Source organism: Quercus robur, chromosome 1, assembly GCF_932294415.1.
Source record: "Quercus robur chromosome 1, dhQueRobu3.1, whole genome shotgun sequence".
Lineage (NCBI taxonomy): Eukaryota > Viridiplantae > Streptophyta > Magnoliopsida > Fagales > Fagaceae > Quercus > Quercus robur.
In genome coordinates, this window is record NC_065534.1 from 24,628,815 (window position 1) to 24,655,874 (window position 27,060).

General features: G+C 34.2%; 1 protein-coding gene and 1 long non-coding RNA gene across 17 annotated transcripts in view; one reads left to right on the forward strand and one right to left on the reverse strand.

Annotated features, from left to right (window-relative positions):
• LOC126726794 (uncharacterized) overlaps positions 1-27,060 on the forward strand; it is a 113,494-nt gene that overhangs the window by 80,486 nt on the left and 5,948 nt on the right. Inside the window, exons 3-5 of one of the 2 annotated variants that reach the window (XR_007656070.1) lie at positions 19,080-19,121; positions 21,384-22,220; positions 23,749-23,978. This is a non-coding gene — a long non-coding RNA (uncharacterized LOC126726794). The remainder of the gene's footprint in view (positions 1-19,079; positions 19,122-21,383; positions 22,221-23,748; positions 23,979-27,060) is intronic. The other variant, XR_007656068.1, reaches the window with a different exon arrangement.
• Positions 1,795-15,541, reverse strand: LOC126726647 (probable LRR receptor-like serine/threonine-protein kinase At1g06840). Of its 15 annotated transcripts, XM_050432023.1 has the most exons (23): positions 15,351-15,541; positions 15,134-15,211; positions 14,097-14,289; positions 13,565-13,715; positions 12,579-12,665; positions 12,348-12,419; positions 11,983-12,126; positions 11,830-11,901; positions 11,686-11,757; positions 11,397-11,471; positions 10,592-10,660; positions 10,346-10,414; positions 10,065-10,142; positions 9,774-9,860; positions 9,449-9,523; positions 9,110-9,266; positions 8,761-8,977; positions 7,990-8,148; positions 7,236-7,519; positions 6,138-6,189; positions 5,637-5,908; positions 2,759-2,893; positions 1,795-2,298 (listed from the first exon to the last, which is right to left on the reverse strand). In XM_050432023.1, the coding sequence occupies exons 3-23, from the start codon at positions 14,200-14,202 to the stop codon at positions 1,954-1,956; spliced, it is 2,778 nt and encodes a 925-aa protein (XP_050287980.1). In that variant the 5' UTR covers positions 14,203-14,289; positions 15,134-15,211; positions 15,351-15,541; the 3' UTR covers positions 1,795-1,953. The 15 variants fall into 15 exon arrangements, with proteins under 15 accessions (XP_050287980.1, XP_050287942.1, XP_050287978.1 ...); XM_050431985.1 differs by having other exon boundaries at positions 8,761-9,266; positions 12,579-12,650; XM_050432021.1 differs by having other exon boundaries at positions 8,872-9,266.

Sequence of the window (27,060 nt, forward strand, 5' to 3'; positions counted from 1 at the left end):
AGCTCCAAGGTTGGGAAGGGAAGCTACTTTCACAAGCAGGAAGGGAGGTATTAATTAAATCTGTCATACAAGCCATTCCCACATATACAATGGGATGTTTCAAACTTCCATTGGGTTTATGTAATGAGATTAAGGCCTTGATTAAAAGATTTTGGTGGGGGCACAGAGGTGATCGAAGGAAAATCCATTGGGTTAAATGGGATGATTTGACAAAGTCCAAAGGAGTGGGTGGCATGGACTTTAGAGATTTAGCCAAGTTCAATGATTCACTACTAGCAAAACAAGCATGGCGCCTTTTGCATAATCAAAACTCCCTTTTCTATTAAGTGTTCAAGGCTCGGTTTTTCCCAAATGCAACCATCATGGAGGCCAAGGATTCAAGAATGGGCTCTTAAGCTTGGAGGAGTATACTTATAGGGAGGGACGTTATCCAAAGGGGGGCTAGGTGGAGAGTGGGTGATGGGAAAAAAATAAGAATTTGGCAAGATCATTGGCTGCCTAGGAAGCATCCCCCTTATGTGTCATCCTATCCATTGGTAGAGCTTGAGAGCTCAACAGTGGATGTCCTTATAGACCCAAGGAGGAGGCAATGGAATTTAGAAATGATTGATGGTCTATTCAACACTGAGGAGGCAGAGCTGATTAAGACAATCCCCTTAAGCCGTGAAGCAAAAGAGGATGTTTTGTTTTGGCCACACTCAAATGATGGGAAGTATAGTTGCAAGACTGGATATAGGTTCTTAAAGATGGAAGAGGATCTGAATGATGAGCCACAGGTGACTACAAATGATCATACTCAAGTGTGAAAAGCTGTGTGGTCCATGCGCACTCCACCGAAGGTGAAAACGCTGGTGTGGCATGCTTGCCGTGAAGCTATGCCTACAAAGAGTGCTTTGTTCCGACGCACTATATCAACAAACCCTCACTGTGTCAGGTGCCATGCCTCATCGGAGAATGCCTTGCATGCCTTGTGGTCTTGCCCGGAGTTCAATTCGGTGTGGTCTAATTTACAGTTTTGGAGTGTCCGAGGTGCAGTCCAGTTCGTGGATTTCAAAGAGCTCTTATCTTGGCTGATCCGAAACAACCATCATCTTGAGCTCTTTGCTGTAACGGTCTGGCAAATCTGGAACCAGCGGAACTGAGTGCGCCTCAATCAACCCACGGACTCACTACACCAGATAGCTCACATCTCAAAAGTTTGGCTAGTTGACTACCACACCAGGCAAGTGATTTCAGATATACCAGTGCAACAAAATCAGCGCCCCAGAAAGCATTGGAAACCACCACCTTAAGAGTTCTTTAAGATCAACTTTGACGGTGCGGTGTTCCCTCATGAGAAAAAATCTAGGATTGGCGTTGTCATTAGAAACCATAGAGGCTTAGTGATAGCGTCATGTTCTAAATTGGTACATCAAGAATTATGTAGTGATGATATTGAAGCCACAGCCGCGGGGTGGGCTCTTGCTTTTGCCTTGGAGATAGGAGTGAAGAGGGCTGTATTGGAGGGAGATTCTTTGAATGTTATCAAATGTTTAATGGAGGAAGAGAGGCGGCTGGTACCAATGGGTTTGCTGATTGAGGATGCAAAAAGTTTGTCTCACTGTTTTGATGAATTACTTTACTCTCACACAAAGAGGGAATGTAATGTTTTAGCTCATAGTCTGGCTAGATATGTTGTTAGCATACCAGATTTTTTAGTATGGATGGAGGATGTTTCACCACAACTACACAATGTATTTCAAGCCGACTTATTAGGCTTTTCTGAATAAAAGAAGTTTCAATGTTTTCCCCATCAAAAAAAAAAAACTAATTAGTTTACAATATATAATAAAGATCAAAGAGTGAGACTTTACACATCAACAACCAAGATGATTGTAAATACCATTTCCCAATTCAAAGTTTCGAGATCATAACATCTCAAGTTCTTATACAACATTATTTTCGAAAAGTTTTTTATCTAGGTGTAATGGATGGAATGACTCCACTAACAAGTTCAATGGCAGATATCTCTGACGACACATAAGAATCCTTCACTATGGAGGATGATGATAGTGGAGTCGCAACCTTTTCAGCATTAGTCACCATAGGACCTGCTGATCTAATGTAGGAATCAGGCATCAGATGCCATATACTTTCAAGTTCTCGATCCACCTCTGCCATTGAAGGTCTAGCATCTGTCTCTTCTTCACAACACTTGAGAGCCAAATTTAAAAATTTCACCACACATTTAGGAGGATAAGATCCCATTCGCCCATCAATGGCCGAAAAGATCATACCAGATTTATACTCAACATTGACCTGAAACAAATAGAAACCATTTTTAAAAAAAAAGATTATAAACTACGAGATACCATTTTATTACATAAATTTAAGCCAAGTATCTAAAGGATCAAATAATATGAACTATATGCCAAAATGATCATAGCTGATATAAAAGTAAACGAGTGTTTCACAAAAGGCTGAAAGTGAAGATTTTAAAAGGATTTTAATGGTTTACTAAAGTGAAAACTAAAATTTGCAAATAAGGATATCTCTCATTTAAATTTGTAAAGACGAGAGAGATCCTCATTTGCAAATTTGAGGATATCCTCAAATTTAAAACTAAAATTTGCAAATGAGGACATAACTAAAAGTTGTCAAACTTTACCCTACCCAAATAAAACAAATTACAGAAGAACAATTTCCCTTTCATGCACGAGCACCTGATATACCATTAGGCCCTATAAAATCCAAGGCAAATAGGTCTATAAGGTTTTACCTCTCTAACAATGTTTTTGCCATGAGAGATTGGCTGCTTCCCAGTCAGCAATTCAAGAAATACAACACCAAGGCTATAAACATCACTCTTGTCTGTTAGTTTACGAGTCAAGATATACTCTGGATCAAGGTAACCCTACAAATTTAATTCAGAGAATATGAGAATAAAGAAATAGACATCATTTGCATCTCCAATAGCATACTATTAAGTCTATTTCATCTAGTTTGAGTTACATTTTTTTTAAATTTAAAATCGTTGTATGAATTTATAATTTAAACAAATGGTTAATTGCAAAAAACCACCCTAAACTATGGGGATTGCCAATAACCAATAGCTCAACCAACACTTAACGGGATGAAGGCTGAGGTTGTGGATTCAAAACCTATTAGGTATGAGTGTAACTGACTAATCGATATATATATATATATATATATATATATATATATATGGGAATACATGCACTTTGCATCCCAATAAAACATTGCAATCAACACCCTAATTGAAACAATTGTGCCAATCTACAAACCCACCATCCAAATAAGGTCAAATTTAATGTCTATGTGACTTGCACATTTCAAACTCAATGACTCTCATTTGCTTGACTAGGTGAATTCAAAGTTCAATTAGGTCATCCAATCAAGGTATGTGGAGGTGATGAACAAGTGTTAGACATAGTGAAACAAATGAATGGATGCAATACTAGGAAAGCAAAGTGAATAGGCATTGGCTGAGTCATCAAGGAGGAAAAGTGGCAAGAAGATGATGTATAGAAAAGATTATACGGTCCCAAAAGATGCCCTTTTTTTTGCCGGGTGGGGGGGGGGGGGGGGGTGTGAATGGGGTTGATGACGAGGTAGTTGTGGACTTGAAATGTTGGAGGAAGTAGTGGCATGGAGGAAGCCTTGCCATAAGTTACCAAATTGGAGGTTGGAGTTGGTGGGGAAAAGGGAAGGCGGTTTTGATCCTAGGGTTAGTGGAGGAAGAAAAGGGGGAGAATGTGGAGGGGTTGGAGAGAGAGGCAGCTGTGGCGCAAATGAAATGGGAAGGTCAAATGGATTATACAACAGTAAGGGATTGAGGCCCATGCAAGTGTCTCTTGAAATTCATAACCCTAATCAACATTGAATGGGGGTATATGGACTGTTCCAGTGGGTGTTGCTGTGAGACAAGCAAGAGTGTGTCACAAGATGGAAACAACTTGTTTGGGATATTGTGGATTAGGTCAAGCACGAGAATCGGTTGACATAGTTTGAGATGGAGAGGGAGACTTATTTTTACTAATTATTGGGTGAGTCTATGATGCAAGGAGTACCATAATTATTTCAGATATTCTTTGAGATACCAGTTCAATAAGTTATAGTTCAATTTGCACTTCCTCCTCCCATAATAATGGGATGGAAGATGGAGTTGTGGGTTCAATACCCACTAATGCATGCATAACTTACTAATCAAAATAATACTAATTCATTAAGATGCCTGATTTTATTTTGAATTTTGAATTCATTGTGATTGATGATTTTATCAGATTTAATTGTGGCATGATTTTATCAAATTTACTTATCAAAAAAAAAATTGATAAGTAAATCCCTATTAAAATAGTTACTCTTTTTTTTCTTTTTTTCTTTTTTTTTTATAAGTAATAAGTTTTATTGATATAAAAAAGGGACACCCTAGTACACAAGGAGTGTATAGGGGTCAACAATCAAGTACAAAAATGACAAGAATCAAGAAAATCAAGGAAATAGTTGCTCTTGAAATCGTTTGATACCAAGTTGATGCAGAACATAGTAGGGAAAGCAAAAAATAAGATACAAAAAGGGAAAAACCGTAGGCTTCACTACCTAAGGGTGCTTGGAATCACCACCAAAAAAGAGAGGATTTTCATCAAGAAATTCTTATTCCAAATGCAATGTCATCATGATTACAAGAGCCACTATTTTAATAGTGCTTCCAAGATTACATCAATATGGAAAATCTTAATCATGCCACAATTAAATCCCGCAAAATCCTCAATCACAATAAAGCCCAAACTAATTCAAAATTCAAATAAAAGTTTGAAATCTGGTGTCTCAAATAAGTAAAAATCATAAATAAATCTGGTGCCCACACTAACGATTAAAATAGTGGCTTTTGTAATCGTGAAAGTAGTACAAATTGAATAAGAATTTTCTTATTAGATAATGTTTCTCTTGCTTGGTTGTGATTCCAAGCACTCTTAGGTGGTGATGCCTAAGGTTTACAGGCATATTCTAAGTGGTGAATCTTAAGATTTGTCCTACTCTATCTTTATTTTTCTACTTCTGTCTTAACATCAGTCAGGCATTTTAGTGAAAGTCTGCAGTTAGTAAGGGTATTTTAGTTATTTAGTAACTAAAAAGAGTAGATCCATCGTTTTACCCTTTGAGGGTCATGTGCAAATCACGAGTGACCATTAACCTTAACCCTAATTTGGATGACAGGGTGCCTATTGGCACAATTGTTTCAATTAGAATGTTGATTGCAAATTTTCAAACCTTGAGGCGTGCAAGTACCCCATAATTTAGGGAGGTTTTTTTTTTGCAATTAACCCTTATAACAAAAATGGAAATGAACAACACTATATTATCAATTCATTTTTATTGTTTTTCCAGGAAGGGTCAAGAGCCTAGGCTAGACAATCAAATGTTGAAACATATAAAAATTATAGGCAATTAACATGTGGCACTTGAGCCATAGCTAGAGATCACTGATAACAAAATCAGTGATACAAAGGGGGAAGAACTCACTCGTCAACCTAGACACATACGAAGTTTATAATTCTATTAGTTAAACATCAATTATAAGAGTCTTACTAGTGTCACCTATTATTAAAAAAAGAAAAAGAAAAAAAGAGTCTTACTGGCGTCCCCTTCACAACAGTGGATACATGAGCAGACACTGTCCCTTCAATATCTGGAACTGGTGCAAGTCGTGAAAGTCCAAAATCAGCAACTTTTGCCATATACTTGGAGTCCAATAATATGTTGCTAGCCTTGATATCTCGGTGAAATATAGGAGGATTGGCTTCAGTATGTAGATAGAGGATGCCCTTGGCCAATCCTAGGGCAATTCTCAATCTCATTGTAAAACTCAGAGGTTCTTTACACTTAGCTGTATTATTGCACACGACCTCTGATAAGCTCATTAGGATGGGATTTGAAAATTAAAATGTTTACATTTAGATCCAAAAATAAAAAAGGACAAAAAAGAAGGGGAATTGGGGGGGGGGGGGGGGGGGGAGTGTATTGTTGCAAGTTATAAATTGCAAGTTTACTTGCATTCACATACAATGAGGAACACCTAGAAAATATTATAGTGAGATCAATAAAAGGCAAGGTTAAAGAATGAATATAAGGTGTACCAGAAAGGTGATCCCTTAAAGTACCATTTGACATAAACTCATAGACCAACATCTGCATGCAAAACAATACTTACGTGAAGTTCTTCCCAAGCAATTTTTTCAAAACATATTAAGCAACAAAGACCAAGAAAAGGCTAGTCCCTATAAAGCCACACAATTTTGCAGGAGAAGAAATATTGCTCATGAAGAAGTAAATGAAAAACTATATTATCTCAAGTTCACAGAGAAAGGACATATTTAAGTTTTTAATCCATTTCTTAGAGCCAAATAATCCTTTAATCATGAAGAACTCTGTATATGCTTCTCCATTATTAAGCAACAAATTTGACTGAATCTCGTTTGTAATATCTCTAGATTGAATTTGATTTCTTCCATTGTTTGCAACTATTCAAAGTAGCTATCTACTTTTTTTGATAATTTGACAGATATAATGGGAGAGGGGGAATTTGAAGTTTTTTGAACCCTCGGCATCTACGTTGGAAACACCAAAATATGCCAATAGAGCTACAAGACTTTTAGCAACTATTCAAAGAACTTATAACACGATTTTCATATTTCTTTTTCTTTTTATTTTATTTTTTTACTCTTAAAGCTTTCATATTCATTTGGGTTAATTGCATCAAATTCCTAAGTTGATGGGAATCATCTCCTTGTGTACCCAATAATGAGACTGATGGATAATCCAATCTTTTATTGATTATATATATATAGGTTTGGGTTTAATTTACATCCACTGTAACTTTATGCAATGTTACACTAGTGAAAATTTTTTTATGGCAAATTTTGATAAGTTTACTGTTGGATTAGATTTTCTTCTTATACCTTTCATTCTTGTGAAATTTCAAGATTATTCTCATACATAGAATGTTCAAATCTCAAAGTTTTTTGTATTATAAAATTATGTATAAAAGATTATTTTATGGATCAAATAGTAAACAACATCAAATTCACAAGAAATTTAGCATGCGTGTTTAGAACATAGAGAACATGTAATCCAACTGTGGGATTTCCAGAATAAGTTCTTAGGTGATCTAATATTATTTAAAGTTGCACCAGGTATTACTTGATCCTAACCCATATATAGATGAGAAAAAGTACCTGTTCACCTTCTTCATCGCAATATCCAATCAAAGACACAAGGTTTTGATGATGTAACCTTGACAAAAATTCTATCTCTGTCAAGAACTCCTTTACACCCTGTAAGGATCCCTCTTGTGCACGTTTTATGGCCACAACTGTACCATCAGCTAGAATGCCTTTATAAACCTTACCATACCCTCCTTCTCCAACCTGTGTAGACTTTTCAAAGTTGTTTGTAGCTACGGCCATTTCTCTATAAGTGAAATCCTTCAACCCAACAATTTTTATGGAGCGCGTAGATGCTGCATTTTACACATAGGTCCAATGCTAAAATGAAAACATAGTGATAGATGCTGCACAAAAAGATGCAGTGCCATTTGTTTTAAAATACCTGATAAACTCATGCGCTGATTATCCAAATGTTTTATTTATACTTACGAATACAAATTGCGTCTTACAAGTCAACAACATTAATAAAATAGTTGCTGAATGGTTGTTCGTCAAAATAACAAGTCTTATGGTATTTTTTATTGATTGTTATTCATCTCAAAATGATGCTTCCAATCAAAGGCCAGTCCAAACTTGGCTGAAGTTTGCCCAACAGCATTAGCTGAGATAGAGCTAAGATATTGACCAAGCCAGGCTAAGGCCTTTATAATTGGACTAGTATCTGTGCCCAATTGACAGGCCTAATCAGGATGTAGAACACAAACAATTACAATCATGACATATATACCTAAAAACCCTAACTTCATATACATAAGATACTCACAATGATGTCTTCTTGGAAGTGAATGGTAATTCCCCACATGCATTCTCATTATCAGAAGAATAACAACTGCAGACAATGTAACTGCACCTGCAATGGTTCCCAGTACTAGGCCAGCCACTGCACCTTTGCTTAAACCAGAACTTGGAGAGTTGGCACCATCTGTGACATTGGTAAGAACTATGAGCACAAACTAAATCAAAACTTTGCAACAATAGTCAACTCACATATGAATACATGAAAGAAGGGAAGATGTGATTGAGTCATAATTCATCTATCCTTGGGGTCAAGTCATAAGTGAGAGGGTGTTGAAGTTGCCATCTTGATCAATGTAGAACACAGCTTAATTGCCCAAAAATTTATAATAAAAAAAAAACAACTTGAACTTAGCATAGCAGTTATTCACTTGTGTGCTGAATCACAGCGGTGCAATTGTCTGTTTATACAGAACATAGCATCACCATGGCGAAATCAAATCACTAAACTGTGTAGATCAAGTCTTTCTCAATGTTGTTGGCAGAAAAAGAAAAGGTGACTCCACTTAAATGCGCCACCCACAGACATAACATGTAACTCAGAATATAAACAAAAAATAATAACAGAGAATAATGCCATGAGCCTAATATTGTCTTTGAAGTATAGAGGACTTCACGGTATAGGTCAAATAAATTATAGAAGAAATTTCTACATCATTCAATGGCAAAATAAGCATTAGTTCCAACTTCAAGAAAGCTCTGTTGCAAAAATATATCAGATAAGGGTTTTGAGACAAACCATCTTTATGGAAGCCCAGTAGAGAGAAGCTGATAATTTCATAAGGTCCAAAAATGTCAAAATTTTTAATTTTCCATGATGTGAGCATATCAAAGATTCTCTGAATCTCACTCCTATTAAAGACATGTGTGCTGTTTTCAGCATCATATACAGGAAAAAACTTCAATTGCATTCCCAGTCGAGGTCCTTCTTCCCATTCAAATGAATCAATGTACAGCTGATAATGAAACAAGTTAAGAGTAGAAGTCAGGAATTTCTCAAACGTATGTCTGTACCGACGAAAATCTGAGAATCCAGGGCTTTTCAACCGATATTCAACAAACAAAGGAGAAGCACAGAAACAATCTACTGGATATGTAGGTGAATATTCATAAGGGGGTAGGCATGCTTGAGCCAGACAAACAGAAGTGATATTTGTTGAACTCTGACTGTTATTTTTATCCTTGGGTTGAGATACACAAAACTGGGCTAGCTTGGAGTTTGAGCATAAGGGATTCCCTTTAAGCCTGAAAGTTAAAAATGAGACTTGATCACATCAATGTGCTATGTCTGTTAATCCTTGCAAAACTAAAATTAAAAAGATCACATCCAAAATATTTAAACAAGTATTCACATTTTGAAGATGCAATCACGTTCTACTTGAAACTAATTAGGAAGCGAAAATTGGGAAGGAGGTATAGAAGCAAACCAGACAGTGACATTTGGAGGTAGATAAGCAGTGCCCGTAAATGAAATATTTGAAAGCTTATTATTCTGCAAATCCCTGAAACAAAGAGCCAAAAGCAATAGCTTAGAAAATCTAGTATGAGAGTAAATTTATTAAAGTCAACCTGGGAGGTTACACCTTTAAATTTTACAAAAGGCCATTCTGTAATCAGAACAAGGCAAAATCTCAAATTTTCACCATCACAAGAAAAAGATGCTTGAAAGCATGAATGGACTCACACACACCCATTCCAATAGATGATGACAGTTTTAACCAAGGGATAGCAACATTGTCATTCAGGTCTTACACTGTAAGTTTCTCCATTCCACTCAAAGCCCTATTTTCCCAAATGAAGGATGGAACAGAGCCACTCAATAAATTGTTTGCAATGGACCTGCCATGGGGAATAGTTTACCAAATAAAAATCCAATTATTTTATTAACAGTTTAATTTTTTTACTGATATTAACTAGTAAATTTAAAATTTTATGGTTGAGATAAACGCAATCTCAAATTCAGATTTATATGGAATAATTTACAATAATATTGAATTATAGAAGTAAACACAAAAGGAGGGAAAACAAAGGGACACTACTCACAGTCTTTGAAGATCATGAAGACCCGAAACTGAAAAGTTGGAGGGAATTGCTCCAGTAAGATGGTTGTGGGATAACAAACTGAGCATATAACTCAAATAATTGATATCATAAGTCAAGGGAATTGTGGGTATAAATTATCTTAAAAAATTGACAGACATGTCTGTAAATATTTTGCAATATCTGGATATTAAATTCAAATGCAAAAAAATAAATAAATAACAATAAAAGAAAAGAAAAAAGAAAAAATAATGACATCTCATTCAGAAGATGGAGAATCTTACATAGTCGTGATATTTTCAGAAAACCTATCTGGAGGTATGGTTCCATTTAGCTGATTTGAACTAAGGTCTCTGAAATTTATATATAGTAAAACATAAAGAAAGTATAAGTAGCTAGTGGATTTGTTATGATAAAGAAAAGAGAAAATTGTATTCATCCTGGTGCATTTATTTATTTCTGATTTAAAAGCCATACTTGATCATGGTAAAATGATTCTAAAAAGGGGGAAAAATAATAAAGTAACTTACAGATAAAGGAGGTTTGGTATTTGGCTAAAATCAGGAATTGGTCCTTGCAAACTACAGTTCCTAAGGCTCCTGGAAAATCCAACCAAAACACAAATATTATCAATCTTGCCATGAAATATCACATGACATGTGAATGTGCATACTCCTTGATTGCCATCTTGCAAGTGTACAAAGCATCTAAGAACATGAAATGTTTGTTATATCCGATTAAGATAATCTAGACACTTTACAACTTGAGCAAACCACATAAAAATGATATGGAACATCAAATGGTAAGGGACTAATCAAGGAAATCCTAACTTGTTTAGTGTACCAGTTGCCTTGAAATTTCAAAAAAATGCAATGAAATACCTCATGGCACCTAAGTTGGATTAAAACCAACAACACTTCTAAGTTGAGTAACTTCCCATTTGTATTCCTTTCCAATTGCCAATGGGCTATAGCTCAACTGACACGTCATTCTCCCATAATAATGGGATGGAAGGTGAGGTCATGGATTCAAGACCGACCAAGTGCATGTCAATGTCACTTACCAATAAAAAGCATTCATTTTCAATCAATTTTGGAATAATTTATGTATTATCCCAACAGAATGTAAACAGCTCTATCTTATATTACTTCTTATTTTGCTAGTATTTTCCTCTTTATTTCAGGTTTTCATTTTAGGAGGGGAATATAGCTTATTTAATCATTAAGTCCCCCAAAAAAAAACCAAAAATTCAGCCTTACTCTTCAAGGCTAGCACCATGCTCCACCTTTACTTTTGGTACCTAGTTACAAATATACAATAATGATATGATCTTACAACTTCAGCAGTTTAGACATTTTGCTATAATTAGCAGGAATTGTAGTCCCATTGAAGTTATTGTTATCCAATTGACTGCAAAACAAAGAAAATGAAAGTACTAAGAAACTTGAAAAAATATTACTTGAGTAATCTTACATTGTAGAAAAAGGAAAGTTTAGAAAATTATAGCCTTGTTAAAGATGAAAAGCAAAAAACAAAAAAATAAAAATAAAAACAAAAATTTTAAATGTAAATATATTTATGTATAAACAAATATATGTATGTTCTAGGAAAACAAAAACCATACAGTATCTGTAAATTTGGCAGTTTGAAGAACTCTTCTGGAAGATATCCTGATAAGTTGTTATTATCGAGAAGCCTGCAAGTTGAAGATGGTCACTCGCCTAACAGATAACTCATATGAAATTTAAGAATATGACCAAATACTTACAAGTGAACAAGACTTGGTAATCTGGATAACTCAGGCGGGATTTGCCCACTGATCGAATTGTTGTTCATGTGACTACTCATTAAAAAAGATAAGTAAAAGGGTTAGTCATTGTAGAAATGATTTTAGACAGTACAACATCAGGAACACACTCACAAGTGCTTCGTTTTATTCAAGTTTGCAAATGATTTAGGTAGTGGCCCCAATATTTGGTTTTGGTCAATTTGTATTCTGTCCAAGTTTGGAAGATAACCAAGCTCTTCTGGTAAGGGACCTGTTAATTGGTTTCCATTCAAAAGCCTAGAAAAACAGAATACCACATATAGAATTAGAGACAAAGCAAATGTACAGCAAAATTAAAATACCAAGTATTCAGAAAAATGCTGACATATAAAGTAAATTAGACATAAGGATTATGTCCTATACTATTTAAAACTCAATGACTTTAAAGGCATGAACTAGAAGCAAATCAGCATTTCTTAACAGTACAAGTATATAATTAATGAAGTCGCTCAACTTACAAGAGTTCCAAAGAGGTAATACTGCCTATCTCCTTTGGTATACTCCCACTGATGTTGTTCCACATAAAATCCCTTCAACAGAGTAGATAGAGAAAAATATATCAGTAAGATAAGTAACCAATACTACCATGGGATTCTAGAATATTGAGTGAAAGAGGTCTCCGAAAACTGTGATTCAGATAAAGATATTTGTATCACAAAAAATCAGCCTTCAGATATCCATTGCCTTACAATATTTTCAAATTTGATAAGCGGCCAAGCTCTGGTGATAAAGTTCCAGACAAATTCATATGCAGTAGTACCCTGTAGAGAAGCAGCCTAAAACAATATTATTAAAGTGCCATTGCTACGTCTTCACAAGAAAAGCCTACAATTAATTGCCAAGTTTTCTCAAAGCTTAATAGTCTTATATGTGAATTTGTGACTAGCATCTAAATCAAATATAATGATAGGCATTACATAATAACTATGAAGCACGGGTGCGTTTTGGGACTCAGGTGCAGGTGCGGGTGCGGGACTCGGCAATTTTTGAAAAAGTAGGGTGCGGGTGCGGCGGGACTCGGCGATTAAAAAATTATTAAAAATATTTTTATTTATATTTTCTATATATTTTTACTATTAAAATATTCTTAAAAAAACAGATTAATATACTTGATTCACAAAACAAAGAAAGAATAAGGCAAGAAACGCATCTGAGGCCAGAATTTCGGCCTCTCCGGCGATTTTCACGGCCTGTTTCGGCCGATACGGACCGATTCGGCCCAATTTGGGCCGCGTCGGCGCCGATTTTGCCCGCGTCGGCCCGAGTCGGATCCGCCACGTGGCGCGACGCGGCACGACGCGGGACGGACGCGCGGTCTGCGGCGTCCCTCCCGCGTCGCCGCGTCCCGCAGCGTCGGACGCGGGTGCGCCGGCCTGGGAGCCGCGTCCGTGCATCCTTGCATAATAATGTGTTTGTAGGCAATAAATTGTAATATATCAATAAATCAAAAGATCACGAAGATAAATTTTAAAAGTGGAATAAAAGTGGAATAATGCACATAAATGAGGGGGAGAAAATAAATGAGTAAATATAAAAGTGGAATAATATACATCTCATCATGTGAGGGGGAGAAAATTAAAAAAAAAAAAAAGTAAGAAAAAAGTGTTCTAAGTGAAAGAAAATATGCAACATTATTCATGTCAATAATGCTCTCTGATAGAAATAAAAATCATACAATTGTTGAACATGTAGATATCCATCGTCTAATGTTGTATTGTAGCAAAAAACCGCTGTCCAAATTGATGTACATGGATCTCCTTGATCCCAATTACTCAGATTCCCATTAGGATCTATCAAACTGCTCTTGATGGCCCTCAAAGCCCTCACTGCAAATTAATACAAATGTTAATCACTGTTTCATCAACATCTTTGATGGTACTTGTGTTTCAATAATTCTAGTATCAGGGTATCTGCATTAAAGGAGCCCAATGTTATCTTAAAAATATGCATCAATGTTGTTAGCAGCCTCAAGTTTTGAGGCATAGACAATCAATGAATCAAATGACCTCTACAGCTCAACTGTATGCAACAATAACCACTCCCGACTTCAGTAAGTGAATATTTGACATGTGAAATTACAATAAAATAACTTATTAGAGAGTTCATGAATATTTGACATCTAAACAAGCATCTCCTGAAGAACTTAAGCACAAAAGAAGCTTGTGAATCATGAAATCCAAAAGAGCAACAAAATAAAGCAAATTCACCTTCTTCGGGGTTGGTAATCGGATTCTGAGCTCCGATGAGAAGCAAAGAATGACACAACCATGCAACAATAAATAATCCAAACGTCCAAGCTTTTGACTGATACATCCCACTAACACATGGAAGCCTAGAACTCCAAAAATCCTCTTATTAGTACCCAAGACTATAAATTGTGGTAATATCCAAGTACTCCACCTGATAATATGAAAGAACTATCAAAACTCATGCTATTAAATTCTAAAATAACTAAGGTAAATAAATGAATAATCAAAGAACTCAACAGTGAGTGAAGTAGAGCAAAAATCTCCAACTATTAGGGAATAATATAAGAGAATCACTCAAGATTGAGACAAAACAAAGCAACCAAATTGACAAAAATTGTGCATATTAGGTTTGACCCAATAGAGAGAGAGAGGTATCTATCAGTAGCAGTTACTAGAATAAGAAGACTAAAATGTTGAAAAACCAGAACAATGCAAGTAGACAATATAAGCTGGAATTGATTATTAACCAGAGAATACAATTTGAAGTTTGAAAAATGAGATGCAAAGAATGACACAACCATGCAACAATAAATAATCCATAAGTCCAAGCTTTTGACCGATACATCCCACTAACGCATGGAAGCCCAGAACTCTAAAAATCCTCTTATTAGTACCCAAGACTATAAATTGTGGTAATATCCAAGTACTCCACTTGATAATATGAAAGAATTATCAAAACTCATGCTATTAAATTCTAAAATAACTAAGGTAAATAAATGAATAATCAAAGAACTCACAGTGAGTAAAGTAGAGCGAAAATCTCCAACTATTAGGGAATAAAATAAGAGAATCACTCAAGATTGAGACAAAACAAAGCAACCACAAAAATTGTGCATATTAAGGTTGACCCAATAGAGAGAGAGAGGTATATATCAGTAGCAGTTACTAGAATAAGACGACTAAAGTGTTGAAAAACCAGAACAATGCAATTAGACAATATAAGCTGCAATTGATTATTAACCAGAGAATACAATTTGAAGTTTGAAAAATGAGACCTTGACAATAGTTGTATCTCCTGACCAGGTCGCCATAATAACTAGCATTCAAGTTGTTGATGGTGATCACAGCCATCTCTGTCAGTCACCAAAGTTTTTCGTGTTAGTTTTAAATGTAGCGGTAACAAAAAAATCAATGCATGTTAAATGTAAAAATAGACCCAAAAAGAGGAAGCTCTGTAACTCTGAGACTGAAAGTGAGACTACAAAAAGCTACCGTCAAGTCAAATCCTAACGTTCCCAGTCTCGCCCAACAAGGTGAGTCAAGCCGCAATGCACCGTTGCAGAATCCAAAACAATACCTGTGGTGGTTTTCTCGATAATCTTGTTTAATGGTGAGTTTCAGGATTTGTTTGGTTGCCAAGAAACCAACGGGAGAAGTAGAGAGTGATTTTAGATTTTTTTTTTTTTTTTTTTTTTTTAGTAAATGGGTAAAGAAGGATTTGGCTTGGATAAAACATGTCATGACAAAAAATATATATATATAACTTTTATAGAGGTTTTAAAAAAAAAAATAACAATGAAATATATATATATAAAATAAATAAATTTTAACATATATATATATATATATATCATAATGTATACGGTAGTAAAAAACTATAACTTTACTTAATAAAATAAATATTATTATATATTTTGAAAGTTCTATGTTGAATTGTATATTTTTTATACTCTTAATATGCGTATTAAATTTTGTATTAATCGGATATTATCTACTATATAATTTATAAGCTTATATTTATACATAATTTTAAATTACAAAAACTTACAATTTAAAATTTTTATTGATAACATAGTTATTAATCTTTAATTTTCTAGAAATTTTGCAAGTATGGAGAATATAAAAATAAAATGTAATTCAATAGTGGATTTGTCAATATTCAAATTCAATAAAAAGATATTAAGCAAAATTGTAACCTTAGATTATACAAATTTTGTAGCTAAATTTTGTCAACGTTTGTGTATATATATAATCTTTTTTGTTGAAAATATATCTATTATTTTTTGGGTAAACTACAAATTACACCTCTAAAGTTTGAGGGTATTTGAATTTTATACCCTAACATTTTAGAATTTGGATTTTGCTTCCTAAATTTTAGGAGTGTTTGGATTTTACTTTTTAAAGTTTTGGATGTTTTCGATTTTACACCCTAAAGTCTTAGAATTTAGGGTATAAAAGCAATAATAAATATTATGGTTAAAATTTTAGATATTATAAGTTTGAAATCTATGTTTTTTACAATAAATTTGGATTTAGAACAGCTACTCTCAACCCAAACATATCTTTTCGTTAAATGTAAGTGCTTAAAAATGGCCAAATGAAATTAAGTGGACAGATTATGACAAAATGGGAACAAGGTGGACCGAACGAATTAACATATTAGGATCAAAATGGACATATGGACCGAATAGGAACAAATAGGATGGGATAATACCAAATTGGACCGAATAGGATCATAGTAGACCGAAGTGTACATAATGGAATGAATAGGACCAATGTGGACCGAATAAAACCAAAGTGGTCTGAATATGAGTAACATGGACCAAATAGGACTGAAGTGAATAGAATAGAATCAATTTGGACCGATTGGACCCAATATAGACCAAATAGAACCAAAATTGACCGAAGAGGACAAAATAGATCGAATAGGACTGAAGTGGAATAGAACTTTTGAATATTTATCATTTTTACTCCATTTTTAGGGCTCATATTTCTAATTTACAATATCTAAATTTTTTTTTAACTCAAAACTAAAGAGTTTAACCCAAATATAATAAAATTTCATACTTTTCAACCCAAAAAATAAGGGGGGAAAAAAAAGAATTCTTTAGCTAAACTTGAAAAGGCAACTTACAAAAACAATCAATTTAAGGCTCAATTAGTCTAAAATGGACCAAAGGGAACCGAAATTGACCAAGTGGACCAAATAGGACCAAAGTGGACTGAAGTTTACCTAATTGGACAAAATGTGACAAAAGTAGACCAAATTTGACCAAATAATAATTGTTTAATTTTTAGGGTGAACAACTTATGTTCAACAAATTTTAGAGAACAAATAATACATTATATTGAAATTACAAAATAATTATTTATTCCCCCGCATCGTGTAAGTCTGTGACTAGCAATTGTAAAAGCAACAGCCAAAAAACCTTCTCACAAAGTCAGATAGTATCAAAGAGGTCCTTAGTGCACATCACTCTCTTGAACAAAAATGCTCACTAGAACTTGAGTAAAAGTCACATGACGAAGACATGGTGCAAGGTGAATCTTTAATTCCTACTCACCAACATACAATTGTGCTAAAAATCAGTATAATTTTTTTCCAAAAATGTTTTAAACCCTAGAACATAGACTTAATAGTGTGAGAGGACAATGGTGGTGAAAACTTGTATCTCTTTGCTCGAAATTAGTACCAAAAACAAGATCTCACATTATTTTGATCACATAATGCGATTTCAATAGTGTATTGGCCAAATTTGTTGTCTCAAGTTCTTCAAAAAAAAATTTCCTCAAAATGTGTCTTAAGAAAGTATTCTAAAAGTTGGCTTATATAGTAAATGAGATTTACAAATGGAATGGGGTAAGGTGGATTAAGGTTGCATAATAGAGGGCTCCATAGGTGGGTTAAGTGACAAAATTGGCCTAACCACAAGTGAGTTAAGTCTAATTTGAGTAAGACTTAGATACTGTACTTAGGTGTTGTTCCTTAGATTTATCTCTTAAGATTATGCCATGTGGCTTTTTTTCATGAATGGAAGTATTCTTTTTAAGTAAAGTAACCACATGACGGAATTTTAAGAGAGGAAACTAAGGAACAATACTTAAGGTATTGTATATAAGTTTTGTTCATCTATTTTCTTCCAATTTTTCCCCTAAAATGTAATAATTTTCATTCTTTATAATTCGACATTTTTTTGGTGAAATAATTTTGTATATAAATCTCATCACACCCTCTAGGTAATTTTGTAATTGAAAATGTAACAATATCGAATTATGATAAACATAAGTTATTACATTTTAGAAAGAAAAAAAAAAAAAACGTATACCCTTGGTGCGGTGGTCACTTCACAAATATAAGTATTTATGAGGTGTGAGGGGTAAGGGTCAGGGTTCAAGTATTTAGGAGGGAGTTTCACACATTTATACACTCAGATTAGGTTAGTTAAAAAAATTTATCTTGAATAAAAATAAATAAATAAATGGGAAGAATTTTGTAAAGCTTGGACGTGGAATAAAAAAAAAAAAAAAAGGAAATTCAGTGGCAGTTTTGTAAAAAATCCGAAATTTATGTATTTAAATGCGCACATCCCAACGGCTCTCTCACCCTCTCTCTCCACGTATTTGTAAAAACCCACAACGGCTCTCTCTCTCTCCTAAAATCCCAGAGGTCTCTCTCTCCACATTCTCTCCGCTCTCCCTTCTCTCCTGTCCCGGCCATAACACCGATTCTCTCTTTCTACTCGGCAGGTTCTATCTCTCTCATTGGGAAGATCTTCGTTCTCTCTCTCTCTCGCAGTTGATTTGGGTTTTCCTATCTGGGTTTTGTTTTGGGGTTGAATTTGAACGCTTTTGTACTATTCTCATGTGTTATTTTGATTTTTTTTTTTTTTTTTTTTTGTATAACAAGTTGTTATAACTATTCGGTGGCTTTTGATCGTTCGTTCTCTCTCTCTCTCTCCCGCAGTTGATATGGCTTTTTGTATACTTTTATTTTTATAAATCAGTTATGCCTTACTGAATTATAGTTTTTTATTTTATTTTATAAGTGCCTTACTGAATTATAGTTATGATGATAGACAACCTTTCTATGGTTTGTTGATAGTATGAAATAAACACAGCCTAGAAGATCTAATTGCTGGGAAATCTACTAACATAGCCTGCAAGTTTTTCTAATTTTTTGTTTGAGCTGCCACTTTAATGTTCATTTTAATTTCCATGCAGGTAGATGCTGCTTTGGTGCTCCTTGGAAACATAATTTCATATGTGAGTGCCAGAACATGTGCCCTCTTAGACTGTGTTCTCATACTTTATTTGCGTTATCCTTTTTTCTAAGCAATTAGGCGATGCCTTCTATAATAGTCCATTTACAAACATGTACATGCTTTTATTATGAAAGTGTTTTTTTGTCAATTCTTCTTTTAGGATTTAATAAACACATGTCATGCCTCAAGATGTGTGGGATCTTAGGTTATTTAAAAGAATGCTATTAGTGTAAGTGCATTATACTTTGATTACATGTCAGTGGAAACAAATTCCATTTAATTCTCCATGCCTGCTTCTTTATGGTCTTTTAAATAGAGGAACTAAGGAGAAAACATTTGCATTACTCAGGATGTTAGTATGTTTTGTCAATTTTAGTTGACTGTTTAATTTACGTGATATATGCAATAAACACTTGTTTTGTTTGGTTCAACTGTGCGTGTAAGCACTTGTAAATTGCTGATTTTCCATTAAAAGGCAGCCACCATAGTATGTTTTATTCTTGTGTAAGATAGAATTTGTTAGCACGATGCGCTCATTTTAAAGGTGGAGGGTTGAAATTTCCATCCAGAATGCATTTACAGCTTATACAATGGCACTGCCATCTCAACAGTTAGCTAATCAACCTTTTAATTTTGGTAGTTACATTATAGAAGTATTGTATTGGACCTTCGTTAACATTGTGACATATTTTGTCAGTTATAGCTTTTTGGTCTTTCCAAACACCATCTCTTTGATTGCTTTCATTACCAACATTGATACTTCTTTGGCCATAGCTCCCAAGAAACCATTACAAGTGTTATGAGTAGTATATATGCTAGGCAAAATTAGTTATAACAATTAGAAACATCATATTAACAAAATAGCTTGTGTTAGGGTAATTTAATATTTACCCTATTCACTTCTTGAGAATAGCAAAACACAAGGTACTTGTCAACTTAATGAAGCTGGGGTTGAGTTGGGAACATTTAAATTTCATGTGAGTTTGGGTTTTGACTTTTGTATGAGTCAGGATGTATTCTTGGATTGGCCACACATTAGATCTTTCTTCAAGAAATCGAGAATGCAATTTACTTTAACGCTTACATGGTGTGTTTTTCTATGTAATGAGTTTTAGTTATGGGATGTGTACCAACATGTGTACTTGTACATATTCACTTTCTTCATTTTTGGGTAGGGTGACATTTGTGACATTTTAAATCTCATGAAAGAGTCTCCTGAGAGCAGTTTTGGGACGTGCTAACTGGAAGGTCTGTTTGCTTATAGTATTATGAGTATGACATACTCTTTAGTTTTCTAGTTCTCATTTGGTTTACATTATTTCTAATCTATTGAAGCGTAGATGTCAATGTTGATGCTGAAATCTGTCGTGGTACTCAGGAATGTGATCTTAAAGGCTGGAGCTTCAAATATTTTAGTTTACAAAGCAGAAATAATCCTTATGGGTTAGAATTTTGAAGTTCAATGGTCTAAATATCTTGCGTCTAAGAAATTTGCATTTTTTTTTGGTAAACATGACTTTTAGGTGGTAAGATTACTTTCTCCATCGTGCTTCGTAGTCTCCCTGTGTTGGATATCCATGACTAAAAATGTCTCAGTCAGCTCATATTTCCTTGGTCTGGTTTTGGGTGATGAAGGAACGCATCATCATTTAGTTGATTGTGTTTTCTCAACCCTGAAACTTAAAAGGGATTGAACTGTTAGTACATTTGAGAAGATGACTAGTAGCTGTACTTGCATTGCTGGCCTATGCTCACCTTGACCACCACAACTACTGTCTTAATGTGACCATGATAAAAGTATTTTGTCCATTATAACTCCTAGAAAACAAAAGAGGCTGGAATTTTCATTTCCTAGGGTAAGAAATATGTATAGACCCCCAGGAAAATTGTATGGTTATGCCAAAATTATTTAACTGAATCCTCTGCTTTATAAAACCTTAAATATTTTCTATACTTCAAAGAGCCAGAGATTGACATGTTCTTCTTTTAAAAAGTATTGTGATAGACTTACATTTTAAATTTGCATATGGACATTTGCTTTTTTATTTTGCTATTAGTTGAAGATGTTTAATAAGATGCTTTATATTTCCTTTCTTCTATTTGATGTATATTTTTCTCTTTCGAAGCCTGCACACTTGAATCATTGATAAATTATGTTGGTACTTGGTAGGGATCTTATGTGTGATTTGTTTTTGAATGTTGTGGTATTATGTATTAGTAACTGTTTTTAAATTTTTATTCTCATTCATATTCACTTTTGCAGCATCTATGTGAGGGAATTGGGGATGTTGGGGGTTAGGGATTTGATAGGTTGATTAAGATTCGATCGAGGAGTAACAAGCTGGGTATATTTTGGAGTTCAACGGTCAAAACAGGTGAGAAAAAGGAAGAAAAGCAGATCTGGTTGGCTGTTAGAAATAACTCAGCAATGCAGATATTGGTTTGTAGATTGTGCAAGGATTTTTATCCTAATCTTTTTAGGGTTCTCAGTTTGTGGAATTATTGTTAAACAAAATGCCATTGGTAAAGTGGTCAATCTCCAAAAAGCATCTGACAACCTAAATCTTCAATGCCTTTATACACAAAATCTTTGTTTATTGGCATCTGTCATCTTGATGTTGAGGCAAAGAAGACAACATCGAGAGTTGATTGATTTGTTCCCTTTTGAGAACAAGAATTAGATAATAATTTTCATCATAGCTATAGAAGGGTATTCAAATTGCTGGTAGAAGATTAGATTACTTCTCAATTCAATGCTTTGGAATTTCAAATTCCTGCATATGTTTCAAAGTCATCATGTTTATTTTAGGATTCTCAATGGCTCATCCAGGCTGTATTTATGATGTGTGCAGTTATTGCTATTGATCCTTGTCAGAGGTATAAAATCCATCCTTTTTTTGCAGTTTGCATTATCAGTTAGTCATGGTTAATTTCTTATTATCTGCAGCCTTTTTGTTTATTTGTTTTTTCTTTTTTTCGGGGAATTGGTCAATGCAGTACTTCATAATCTATCCAGAAAGCTTAAGTACGCATCTATGCTGAAGGTGATGAATATAATTGTTTCTGTTCCATAAGGCATGGATATTTTGAAAAGTCAAAGGTATTGATATATACTTGACAGGAAACTTGAATATTTTGTTTTAAGTATGCATTTTACCCCCCAAAAAAAAAGGAAAAAAAAAAGTTTTATGCATGTATTTTATACTATATTTCTAGGAAACAAATTCTTTACAGGTTAATTCTTCAAGTCATGTACATGATGCTTCTATTTTTAAGCTTGCCAATTTGTATGATCTTCTGTTTGAGAAAACAATGATTATTTTCTTGGTTTGAGTTTATTCTAAACCACATTTATTTTTATGCCCGCTGTAGTGCAACTATGTCTTGTGCTTTATCCTTTGATGTGGCATGTCCATCTCGTGTTTATGGTATTGCATTTTAACATGTCACATTCTGACCCTGCCACCGCTCGGCCATATAAAAAGATAAAAAAACAGTAATTTCAACCGCACACACACACACACACCAAATCAAAACTTGGTAGATATTTGGAGTTGTGGGAATTTAAGAGAGTTCAATATTTGAATGCTTTGGTAACTTTTTGATTTAGTGTGTTGTAATCTGTTTGACTTATTTTGGTGTTTTAGTTGGAGTTGGTGCTTTTTGATATGAACTATTAAAAAAATTATGAAAGTATCAAAATTCAATATTTTTCATCTGTTTTAGTTAACAATGATTCACGAAATTGATAAGAAAGTGCATTTGTGGACTTTGTAAGTCTGAATGGTGTTAACCTGTAGTCCCTTTTTATTTGACCTCCAATGTGTTATTTTGATATATTAATGTTGAAAACAAAGTTGATGCTTTGGATATTTATTTGCTTGTGTAGTGCCATTTATGTGCAGGCAATTCTGGTCGCTCAACTCCATCCTATATTTAAATTTCCACATTATTAATCTATTTTTTACTAATTAAAGTTTGTTAAATTACCGATTCTCTCAAAAACTTAAGCAATTAGAAAGTGATGATATTATTGCTTAATTATAATTCTACTCTAATACCATGTTAATTTATCAATTGTCCCAAAAGTTTAAGCTATTAGAAAAAGGTGAATTTAATTGCTTTATCCATAATTCTAACAAAGTTTATATTCTTTTAATGGTTTTTTCTTGGTTTGGGATGTGATATCCATAAGTGTTCCATTTGACCACATTGGATGTGCTCAATGTAGATACGTCAACTATTTGTTTCTGATGTCGATCCTAGTTATTTCGTATAGTATTGTTGCCATTGGCTTCTTCCAGCTCTGGTCCTGCATGGGGATAGCTCTAAACTAAGCTGGGTTGCCAAGGAATTAGCATATTCTAATATCTATCTCATTTTTATATCAAGGGGATGGGAACCTCTAATTTTTGCTTGATATCAAGTTTTTTTGTTGAATACTCTAGTTTCTAGAATGTCATTGTTAAATATATAAGTTATAACTGATGTATTATGTATATTTCCCCTCTGAAGATGAAACTAATATTGCTTGTTGATTGTTCTGGTGTCTGGTTCTTTTATCAGTCTTCTTAAAAATATATTTCCTTGTAAATTTGTCATTGAATCTAATGGTTGTTTGATACCAGGTTGCTTGTCAACTGTTGGCAGTTCTGGTCAAAAATCACTTTGTGCCAATCTTTGCTATCTGTATGGCATTGCATTGCAGTAAGGAATCTGGGTGGGAAAAGGCAGCAATTGTGCCTCAGAGTTCAATTTTGCGTCTTGCTGAGATATCTGGGAGTGAACGAGACAAACTCATAAAGGAACATATGGTTTGCATCTGCTTTTCATCTCTCTCTCTCTCTAAAAGATTCAGGTACTTTAAGATCTATGACATGCGTAAAAGTATTAGTCTAATTTAAAAGATATCACATAATCTAATGGCTTTTCAAACTGTCTAATTTTCTCTTTTTGGGTAGGTAATGGTAAATTTTATTTAAAAATGTAAGTCACCAATACGTTAGATTTTTGGTTTGATGTGTATGCTGGGTTTCTTCCACCTAAAAACCAAAGATCTCTCAAAAAGGTAAAGAGGATATGAAATCTACAAAACTCCGTATCAACTAAAAGCCAAGAAAACAATGAGCTTACCAATGTCAACTTAATTCTCATAGTTGAAAATTGCTGCTCCCTAAAAATCCTTTGAGTACTTTCCCTTTGCAAAGTCCACATCAAACATGGATGTACTAAATCCCTAGCTCTGTGTTGGAAGGAGTTTGGCTCCTTCTCCAACCTTGAATCAACAAAAGCATAGTCTTGGGCATCACCCACCAAAATCTCAACATCCCAAGGATGAACTCACACATCCCCCTTGCAAAAGAATAGTGGAGTAGGAAATGATCTGGGCTCTCACCCCTCCCTCTTGCATATGCAACTCCAATCAACTATAATTTGATTTATTGATATGCTATAAGGATTGGGAAATTATGTTACCTATAAAAAAAAAAAAGGATTGAGAAATTATGTTAAATTCTAGAAAGGAAGGATTATGCCTATATAATTTCTTTTTTAAAGAAATAATTGTTTATCATGTGTATAGTGAGTGCTATGTATTAGTATTTTGTCAATTTTAGTGTTATGCTAATTGAAGCAAGACAGCACCCGAATCCTGCACCTTCTAACTCTATTTTGGGGAATTGGGATTAGGGTTGATGTAGAAAGGGGTAGGGCCAATTAGGTTTTGATAGTGAAATGTATCGGTCGGGAGTAAGATTTAATAGACTTCTAGGGCTGTTTGCACTTTGCAGATTTGATATGATCTACTTTTTAGATCAATCAATTATAGTAGAGAAATAACAATAGTACATTAAAGTGCAAGTAGAAGACGAATGAGAAAGAAACAGAATGATAGAGAGATTCTAGGAAGTCAAATGTAGTTCTAAGCTGTCAGTTCCCAATAATCTGCCATATTCTTAAATGTGATTGAATAATGGATAAATGATTAAATTCCCCCTTCCCATCAGATTAAGCTCTTGGGTCAAGTGGTAGTTTATCATGGTATTGGAGCAAGTGATCTTGAGTTGAAAACTTGTCTCCGCTTTACCTCCAATTTAGGAAGTTATAAATTCTACGTGTTAGGCCCTGCATATGAAGGGGAGTTTGAGCCCACATGTAAGGGGTAGTATTAGAATAAAAGTTAAATGATTGAATTTACCATTTCCAATTAGTTTAATCTTTTGGAACAAGCTGAATTTTACCATTTCCTATAGAAATGAGGAAATTCTTTTAAAGATCAAGGTAACTACTATTGATGAAAAGATTTCTTGAAATAATTTGATCATGTTTAAAGAATAGCAATTAATGCACTAGTAAGCATAAGTGAATTAAGTCAAGTTAGTGGATTTTTTTTTCCTTCATTTAGCACTAATTTTGAAATATTTAGTTAATTGTCAAGTTTGCAAAACTATTTAACAACTATCATCTCGAGCCTCTGAAACTCGAGTTCGACGTGAAACTTGAGTTGTAAGGTGTTGGCAATCTGACGTGGAAGAAAAAATCCACGTAGAACCCGAGTCTCTAAGACTTGAGTTCCTTCGTTGAGAAATAGCATTCAACTGGGTCTCTTCGTTCTGTTCTTCTTCTATTGGGCTTCTTCCTTTTGGGACCCATTTCATTGAGGCCCTTGTTGTTTGATTTTCGATCGGTTCGGGCAAAGGCTAGCCAATCCTAGACCGAATCAGTCCACAACTTCATCGTTAAGGTTTTTTTTTTTTTTTTTTTTTTTTTTTGAAAAAAATTTCATGTGGGTTTGTGATGTTTTGGGTTTCTTCTTCTTTGTTATATTGGGTTTTTTCTTCTTTGTTTTGTTGGTTTTCTTTTGCTGAGTTTCTTCTCCTTATTTGTTCTTCTTCTCCTCTCTATGGAACTCAAGTCTTACGGACTCGATTTCCACATGGCTTTTTTTCTTCCACATCAGATTGGAACTCGAGTCTTAAGGACTTGATTTTCATCATTGATCTCGACCTTCTAACACTCGAGATGCTAGTTTGTTAATATATTTCCAAAACATGCCATCTAAAAAAATAGTTGCTAAAAATAATGCTAAAAGGCAAATTACCCCCAAGTTAGTGGAATGAAAATAGATAAAGGAAGACCAAAAAAACGTTCATAGAAGTAGTAAAAAGGAACATGTTAATTAGGGAAGTAACAGAGAGTATGATTTTGGATGGAATAGAATGGCGGACATTGGAGGACATGAATAGATCAGGAGACTGATTGCTTGCTTCTTTTAGTAGTTCTTTATTTGACTGGTCTTGAGCTTGGGGTCTCACATCTAGTGATTGCCTCCCGTTGTTTCTTAGTTTTCTCCCTGTTTGTACTTAATTTCTTCTTTGCACTTTTTTTTACCTTGTAATTTTTTGGATTGCTTTGTGCTATTTGCATAAGGTAGCTTTTTATATATACATCTTTCTTACTTATTAAAAAAAAAAGTTGAATAGAACGGTGGAAAAAAACACGTGGCCGACCCTTACTAGTTTGACGAGGATCCATGTTTGACCCCAAAGTGTTTGGACTAAGGCTTGGTCATTGTTGTTGAAGGTTATTTATGAGAATTACATTTCTTTTGTAATGCTAAAGAAAACCCTAAGAAAAACAAACTCTGGCCCCACCGTTGATTAAAATCCTGGCCATACATTAAAACCTTAATTAAAAATTCTAAAAAGGTGTAAATTGTCAAAACAATAATTAACTTTGTATCAGCTGACTTCCATGGACTCTTTTTGGATTTAATAATCGGTAATTTATGGAAAAAGCATCCATAATTGATGCATATTTTAAGAGAAAAAATAATCAAAATTCAGAAGCTGGACTCTATATCTTCTTTCTAGGGCAATTGATTTTTCTTCCTTATAATCCTAGATTACGACCATCAATATGGTATCGTATTAATCTAGAAA